Source organism: Panthera onca, chromosome D2, assembly GCF_046562875.1.
Source record: "Panthera onca isolate mPanOnc1 chromosome D2, mPanOnc1 haplotype 2, whole genome shotgun sequence".
NCBI classification, from domain to species: Eukaryota; Metazoa; Chordata; class Mammalia; order Carnivora; family Felidae; genus Panthera; species Panthera onca.
In genome coordinates, this window is record NC_138349.1 from 27,035,913 (window position 1) to 27,044,895 (window position 8,983).

At 45.9% G+C, this 8,983-nt stretch overlaps 1 protein-coding gene across 6 annotated transcripts in view; it reads right to left on the bottom strand.

Moving 5' to 3' along the window:
• SUFU (SUFU negative regulator of hedgehog signaling) overlaps window positions 1-8,533 on the bottom strand; it is a 124,615-nt gene extending 116,082 nt beyond the window's left edge. For 3 of the 6 annotated variants that reach the window (XM_060641618.3, XM_078434777.2, XM_078434774.2), the window contains exons 1-2: window positions 8,138-8,532; window positions 4,651-4,785 (exon numbers count right to left, since the gene is read on the bottom strand). In XM_060641618.3, the coding sequence (XP_060497601.2) occupies window positions 4,651-4,785; window positions 8,138-8,319 (317 nt within the window). In that variant the 5' untranslated portion in view covers window positions 8,320-8,532. Of the gene's footprint in view, window positions 1-4,650; window positions 4,786-8,137 lie in introns of all 6 variants that reach the window. The other 3 variants (XM_078434776.2, XM_078434773.2, XM_078434775.2) reach the window with 2 other exon arrangements.
• Window positions 8,534-8,983: the final 450 nt, after the last annotated feature.

Here is an 8,983-nt window from a genome sequence, read left to right on the forward strand (position 1 = left end):
TTGAACAAAGAGAATGCTGGCCGGGGCACCTGGGTGGCTCAATCGGTTGAGCATCCAACTTCGGCTCAGGTCACGATCTCGCAGTTTGTGAGTTTAAGCCCCGCATCAGGCTCTGCGCTGACAGCTCAGAGCCTGAAGCCTGCTTCAGATTCTGTCTCTCCCTCTCTCTCTGCCCCTCCCTTGCTCACACTCTGTCAATCTCTCTCTCAAAAATAAATAAACATTAAAAAAAACTTAAAAAAAAAAAGAAAGCTGGCCTCAGATTTAGAATCTTCTGTGACAGGCCACAGTACTAAATCAGAATTTAATAATATTGCTTTGTTATCACTGCATTTATTTCTATAGTTACCTTTAAATTATGGCAAGTGATACTGGTTTCCATACATGGTAGTGACTGAACTTTTATTTATTTATTTATTTAAAAAAAATTTTTTTTAACGTTTATTTATTTTTGAGACAGAGAGAAACAGAGCATGAATGGGGGAGGGTCAGACAGAGAGGGAGACACAGAATCCGAAACAGGCTCCAGGCTCTGAGCGGTCAGCACAGAGCCCGATGCGGGGCTCGAACTCACGGACCGCGAGATCATGACCTGAGCTGAAGTCGGACGCTTAACCGACTGAGCCACCCAGGTGCCCCATGACTGAACTTTAAAATATATATTTAATATATATTAAACTTTTAAAAATATATTTATAATAGTTTTTAAAAGGGGAGAGTCAGTTAGTTTGTTGATTTTCAGTGAGCTCTATGCCCAACGTGGGGCTTGAACCCATGACCACAACATCAAGAATATCACGTTCCTCCCACTGAACCAGCCAGGCACTCCAAAAGGGGGGTTAAAAGAGAACATAGAATAGATGATCTTACTACATGGCAAAAATCATGAAGGCAGCACTAGAAGTTTGGGAAACACTGGGCCAGAAGATTTTTTTTTTTTTTAATTTTTTTTTTCAACGTTTTTTATTTATTTTTGGGACAGAGAGAGACAGAGCATGAACGGGGGAGGGGCAGAGAGAGAGGGAGACACAGAATCGGAAACAGGCTCCAGGCTCCGAGCCATCAGCCCAGAGCCTGACGCGGGGCTCGAACTCACGGACCGCGAGATCGTGACCTGGCTGAAGTCGGACGCTTAACCAACTGCGCCACCCAGGCGCCCCAAGAAGATTTTTAAAGTCCCCTCAATCCTGACAGTGAGTGCTGGCACCCTGAAGTGTCAGGTTGCAGATTCCCCCTGTGCCGTTCCTACTGGCCTGCAGCTTGCAAGTGCCTCTTAAACTTCACCTCCTCCCTGGAGCTTCTTCCAATCCAGCAGCTTGACTAAAAGTCACACCCTCTACTCTGCTCCCAGGTCATGTTCTTCAGCCATGGATTACGGCATTTATTACCCAGTACTATAAGCCTCTCTTTATATTCATCTCCCCTCTAGAACATGACCTCCTTAAGATAGGAATTACGTCTTGGCATTTTATCCCTCAGACACCTATTAGGATGTTCTGCGTCTGGTACAAAATAGGTGCTTAACGAATGTATGCTGAATAAATGAACCAATGCTTCGGCCCTTTTTTCACTGAATGGAAAGAGAAAAGACAGTGGGAGAAGAGCATTACCAGAGACTCATTTGCCATAATTCCAATTCAACATTTCTTAGCACTTAAACTGGATGATAGAACACTCGCCTTTCTAACCTCAACTTCAAACACTAAATTAAATAAGAATTTTTAAATCTGTTTCAAAGAGGCCTTGCCACATGAAATGTTTGGAAAAGCAAACTTTTCTTTAAGAAACTTACCAGGATCGAGAAGAGACCAGTCACACCAGCACAAGGCCAATTACAAAGGTACTTTTGACTTCTGTAACATAGACCAGAACTGGGTAAATATCCAAGAACACTCCTTCCATGTCCTTCTAGATGTAGGACATAATATCAAAAAACACTAGATTCCAGTGGTGAGATACAGCCCAAATGGAGATCTCACTATTGTCATAAATGACATATAAATATCAAAGTGTTTTCTCAGACAGAAATTGTACACATATAAAGGGGTACTTTCAAACATGAAAAAACAGTAAGGAAGGCCGTCTTTAAAATTCAGAGGTTGCCCCCTGTGAAATATGGAGCTTTCTCAATTATGTTCTTCTTGTCACTTTAGGCCTTGGACCCATACCCGATAAGCAGATAGAGTGTAAGAAGCTTTAACCCAAATAGGAAATGATATTCCTTTGACTGGAATAAATCTGTCAACAAAAAGGTACAGGCTCACTGCACTCTGCAGGTTCTTATTAAAAATATACATTAAAGTCCAGCATAGTGCCTTTACTCCCCACATCTGTTTGCTATTTTATCTCCATTATTAATACTGTAATGCAGGGTCCCCATTCAGGCAAGATTAATTCACTGTTCCCAAAGCCTTCTGCTGACATTGCAATGGATCTGTTTGGAAGGCTGTAAAGGCAGGCCCAGGCATTGCTCTCGACATGTGATCAGTAAGGAGATGAGGCCTGCGCCCCCAGCTTAACAAGAGAGAAGAGGAAGTTGGATTGGACCTGTGATCAGAGAGGTAAAGTAGCCCAGTGGTTAAGAGCTCAGACTTTGGACTCAAGACAGCTCAAGTGAATCCTAGTTCTTTTATTTTAGGCAATTCATTTACCCCTAAGTGACTCCGTTTTCTCATCTATAAAACGGAGATAACAAAAGAACCTGGTAAGATTGTAAAGTATTTGATGCAATGATAAAGAAGCTAGTAAGAACTACAAAAAGCAAAAAAAAAAAAAAAAAAGATTATTATCATCTTCTTCATCATGATACCATGATCATCTCCAGAACCAGCCTCTTATGCTGAGGCAGGGCAGGAAGAACGCTGCTAGTCTTTCAACCTACACATGCTAAGTAGTCATCACCAAGATACCAAAATGATAGTATAGGAGGCAAAAGGGGACAAGAAACAAAAAAACAGGAGAGGCTATGATAACAGAAATAGAATCAGCTCTTGATTAACCATGCTAACAAGGGGGAAGAGAAGGAAAACATTTATTTGTTTGTTTGTTTTGAGAGAGAGGGCGCAAGTGAGCGAGGGACAGTGAGAGAGGGAGGGAGAGAGAAACCCATGAGGGGCAAAGAGAGAGAGAAGGAGAGAGAAGCAGGCCTCACCGAAAGTGGGGCTCAAGCTTGCCCGAAGCAGAGAAGCAGGGCTTGTGCTCACCAGATGCGGGGCTCAACTCATGAACCGTGAGATCATGACCTGAGCCAAAGTCAGATGCTTAGCTGATGAGCCACCCAGGTGCCCAAGAAAACATTTGAATTGAAGAAAAGAATCCCTCCCATGAAAAGGTGTAGATGGAAACAAAAAAAAAAATTTGTTTTAATTACAGACAGTAACTTACTGGAGTACATGACATAATTGTTTAAGAAATGGGAGAGCACAGTCATTAAGAATATGAAGTCTGGATGGGTGCCGGGGTGGCACAGTCGGTTAAGCATCCGACTCGTGATCTCGGCTCAGGTCATGATCTCATGGTTCATGGGTTCAAGCCCCATATTAGGCTCTGAGCTGATGGCACAGAGCCTGCTTGGGATTCTGTCTCTCCTCTCTGCCCTTTCCCTGCTTGTGCGCTCTCTCCCTCAAAATAAACTTAAATTTTTTTTTTTTTTTTTTTTTAAAGAGTATGAACTCTGGAGCCAAAATGCCTGCATTAGAATCCTGCTCCACCACTTCTAAGCTGCGTGACCTTAAGCAAGTTATAGATTCTCTTTGTGTCTCAGTTTCCTGATCCATAAAATGGGGCATATATGAGCATCTACCAGTATTACATGACTGTGTTGAAAATAAAATTAGTTTATATATACAAAGTGAAGAGAAGAATACCTGGCTCATCATCAATACTTAATAAATGTTAGCTTTCATTATTGTTAATGTAACTTATTTTTTGAGCGGACTTAACACTAAGTTGATGTTTAACTTAATATTAAAAATTGTTTAAATTCAGTGGTTATAGAGGGAAGTGGGGAAGGCAGGTGTGTACAGAAATGTACAGGGCAGAAATGTACAGGGCGGAAAATGGGACTAGACTAGACTAGAATAAAAAATGTACTATAGATAATCTGAGTACAGACAACCCCAGGTTAAAAGGAAGTAGACAAGGAGTAGATAAGATCAACAGAAGGATAGAGATGGATATATTCATAATAAAGCAAGTAGGTAAAATGTTAATTGCAGAATCTAGGTGGTGGGTATTTGTGTGTTCACTATAAAATTCTTTCAACTTTGCTTTATGTTTAAAATTCTTCATAATAAGCTAGAGGGAATAAAACAAGTAGACCTAAAAGCATCAACTCAAATTCTGGGTCATAGCTATGCTGACTGTCCTCTGGGCTCAAACACCAAAGCAAGCTTAGAAAACTCTGATGGTTTTGGAACACTTGCTCATCATCAACACTGTCCCACACCAGATGAGCAGAGCTCGGGTGCTGACGTGGATCACTCTGGCATATGCAGGTATAAGCAGAGGGCAGAAACCCAGAGGTTCCACCTGAAAAATGCCAACTTCACAGAACTATGACATTATCACCCCTGCTGAGGGAAACCCCAGAAATAAGGCTCAAGGCTAAGAAACAGACAGGTGGAGGGTGGGCGGGTGTCACACACTCACTCATGGACTCTGCTGTCACCATAGAGATCACTCAGGCCAAAGCTGATGTAGTGCCAGTGTTCAGGGATATTGGCAGAAGGGCTCCCCACGTTCCTGTACATGCTAACATAGTCCAAGGGGTCTGGGCCGCCCAACCTGCAAAACACAAAACACAAGGGAGTCAGTGTGAGTCTGAAAGCAGACAATGTGAAGCTAAGCAGTTATGCCTTACAAATCTAAAGACCCCATCGTGGAGGAACCTGGGATGAAAGATAACTAAAAGGAGGTCATACCTCTCTGGGATAAGACCAAGGGATGGGCAGCCAGAAACTGCCCGATTCCGTAAGCACAAGAAGCTCCCTTCTCCTGTCCCCTATGTGCAGGAACTCTTTTAGAAATAAAACAGAGTGGGTGGTTGTCCCTTTTGATTGCTCCTGTTTCAAATTACCAATCCCAAACGGGATTGGAAGGGATTATCTCTCTTCCATGGCGCCTGTAAACATGCCAAGCTTCAAAGCAAGAGGTGCATTAGTCAATCAATTGGCTTCTGTTGAAAGACCATCCTGAGCATCCCCAATGGGCATTGTTCCTGGAAGCAGAGGCTCAGCTCCACTCCTGCCTCTTAGACAGCTAATTCCTGAAAGACTATATTGTGCCCTATGTTAATTACAGTTTGTTCTAAACAAACCCAATGCTTCTAGACCCCAGCCTGCACCCCACAGACCAAAGCTCGTCTTTTATCATGCAAGTGACAAAGGCCAAACTTAGGCTAGCCCAGCTCTGCACAGAGAACCGCAGCAGGCCAGGCTGAGCCTTGTGAGTGCCTGCATTTGGAAGATGATCCTAGGAGACTGTTGCCTCAAAGGTAGAGCTAGAATATTAAATGATTTGGGGCCTCTGAGGACCACATTAAACTTCCCCCATAATTCCAACAGAGAAGCAGCTGAGGAAGAGATTCAGTCATTATCTCACTCTGAGGATTTAATTCCATAAGGGTTTATTCCTTTATTCCTTTAGTAGAGCAATTAGTGCTCTTTAAAAAAAAAAAAAAAAAAAAAAAAAAGTCCTATGTTTCTTCAGAATGAATAGGGAAACTTGGTAGACTTGAGAAACAGACTAAATGGAACCATCAGCGGAAGGAAGTCTGCATTTAGCCCACAAACACTCTGCATTTGAGCTGCCTTGGACATCTGACTGTTTCACAGACTGCAAAAACTCTGCCTGCCCCTGGGACATTGATGGAGTGCACTTTGCAATTGGGATCATATGCTGAAGGAACGCTAATGATCAAATAAAATACATGTTACATGTGATCCCAGCACGTGTGCCAGTATCATGTAATTTAAATACTATTTAAAACTAGTAGGTCTGGTTTCATCCTCCTTTGTCAGGGTATTACTTGCCTTTATAGAAATCCTTATTCTCTGCTAGGAAATGCTGAGTTATTTATAGAACTTGTAAGAGAGTTGCTACAAATAGCTAAGAATACGAACTGAGTGGATCAGGAAAGGGGACAAATCTCTTTGTCTTCCCTTAACTGTGATTTGGCCAAATCATGAGACTATTTCCACAACCAGTTGGATACAGAAAAGTTTGCTAGGGAAAGGAGGAAACAAAAGGGTAGCTACCCCGAGAACCACATGGTAGTTGCCGAACCCCAGAACAGATGGGAGTGCCTACAGGCTCCATATCTGCTTGGGTTTCCTGCTGCAAATTCCCAATCTTGCTCCTTCTTCAGCCTAGGTCCATCCAGCAACAAGTAGAAAAGAGTATCTACAGTTCCATACTCTGCCACACCCCCTGCAGCCCTCTTTCTGGCCAAGTCTCTCAGAGGATATAGCATCACGTAATGAGGCTTTATCTTAAAACTATAACTGCAGGGAATAACCAAGAGTCAGACAAAATTAACCTTGTCCCAAGCACAGAGTGTTCTGTTCTTACTCATAAACCTGATGGGAAACAGATGAGTATATAGAAAATAATCACATTTTGCACTTAGAAAAAGATGTTATCCAAGGACCCAGAGAATCCCTTGATGCTCTTCCTTGAACTTACTTCCTTGAACACCTAACTACACCCCACAAGGCAGTTGCAGGACTGTAGTGACTCCAGGTCACTCCATGCTGTCAGCCTCTTTACATCCTCCTACTGACGCACGGAACTGGCCTCAGCCCTAGCCAGTCTAGTTTCTGCCACCTCCAGATGAAGTTAAGAGGTTATCCTGGAGAAGACTCAGCCCTAAAGGGAAAGGTAACCAGCAAAGACATCCATTCTATCAACCTCCCCCTTTGGGTCTACCTGCCCCGTTGGCCACATTCCAAGCTGCTTCCTGAAGAGACAGTCTTTCAGGACTCAATGAAGGGGATCATCTAACACAATGCATGAATGCGGTTCTGGACAGATTCAACCAATTCCTCAATTTGGTCCAGAAAGACCATGAAGACAGGCTCTTTGTCAGAGTCCCTATAACACCTGTTTTGCCCAGAGGCTGCAGAAAGAGAAGGTTGCAAACAGGAATGGGAAACAAGAAAGGACCATTCCTACCCCAAGGGCAGCCCTTCTGTATACAGGTCTGATCTTAACAGGGCCACTTGAGGATTACTCTCTGCTTCCCTTAGAGACTACAGCCTAAATCCTGAAGTTTGTGGACAGGAAGCTCCTCTTAACATCTTAACTGCACTTCTTTCCTCCGTGTCCACGTCCCAGGTTTTCATTTTTTACTGTGGTCCTCTTCAATCCCAAACCATGGCTCTCCCGGATCCTGCCTCTGTTCCAGTCAATGTCCTAAAGCAAAGCGGCTGCAGAGCCAGAGGCAGCTCTGCTTGAAGAAAGAGAACCGTGCCGAGTAAGCAGAAAGTTTATCGAGAAAACTTGCTCCGTGAAACTTCAAACGCGAAAGCACGGCACCGATCTGACGTCTGAGTTCACTGGGAAGGTATCAAAAGAGACGTCCTCCTCTCTTCACCAACACAACTCTCGAAACTTGCTCCCCCTCTTAACCTACGGGAGAGCCGGGGTTCCCAGAGCCGCCCCTACCCTGTGCAGTCTCCAGCCCTCTGAGCTCCGCCAGCCGCACTCCTCCAAAGCCCTCTCCTATGCTCCCCAGGCCCCGCCTCGCCTCCCCCAGCCCACTTCAGCGGCCCCCCGCCCCCGGCTTCCCCTCGCCCACTAATGACCCCCTACAGGCGCCCCCTCCTTTCACCACGTTTACAGTTCCCTCTCTCCTGTCGCCCCCCCCCCACACACACCCCCAACTCACTCTATTCTCCTAATCCTAGTTAACCCTTCATCCTCCCTCGTTAACCCTTCGCTACCCACTGGCTCCGTTAACCCCTTTGTCCCCATTCTCAACTTGAGCCTTAACTCCTTCCCTCGCAGCAGGACGCCCTCCTTCTAAGTGCTTTAACCATTCTTCTCCACCTCCTTCTCCCCAGCAAATGACTTCGCCCTCGGCGCTCTAACCCTTCCCATCCCGCCCCTGTCCTTCTCCCCGCGGCCCAGAGCATACCAGTACTTGACGATAGCGGTAACCTGGAGCGGGTTCGGCTGGTCAGGGTAAAGGCGGCGGCACTCTCCGTAGATGGCGTGCAGTCCCGGGGGGAAGAGCGAGGCGAAGGCCGGGGGCGCATTAGGGCCAGGGGCCGGGGGCGCGGTGGGGCCGGGGGCGCCGCTAGGCCGCAGCTCCGCCATCCGGGCGCGTAAGGGCGCTGGGGGGACCGGGGAGGGTGGACGAAAGGGAGAGCACTGACGCGCCAGCAGGAGGACTCCGTGGGTGCGACTCCCCGAGGCGATGGGGGCTGCAGCGAGGTCTAGGCTCCGCGCCTGCGCACCGCGCACAGTCTGCCCAGGCCGTCGCCGCCGCAGAGACGGCCAGAGGGTGCCTTGGGGGCCGCGGGGCGCTCAAAAGGGCGGGGCGTCGGAGCGCCCTATTCCGGCATCCATTGGCTAGTGTCTGTGCCAGTCACAGGTGGGGAAGGCGTGACTTGACAGTAGGTCCCGCCTCCTTCTCCTTGTGTTGTGGTGTCCCAAGGCTCTTGGCCTCCCCCTAGTGTTAGGAGGAACCCAGGTTTAAATAGAGATGTTGCGGCATCCTGAGGTGCTAGGGTCCCACGAAAGCAGTGGGAAGTGCGCCGCCAAAGAGTTTGTCACTATTCCAACATGATGCTAACAAGAATTTAAACATAAATCTGACAATAATGGATTGATTCATTCACTCCTTAGTGTGTCATTAGTTTTAACAGATTATAAATCTGAATGTTTCCTACCGTCTTTGAATGTCTTTCTGACATTCTTACTGACTGACACTAACACCGCCAAATTCAGGAGTCCTATGTTGAAATACTTATTTTGGACT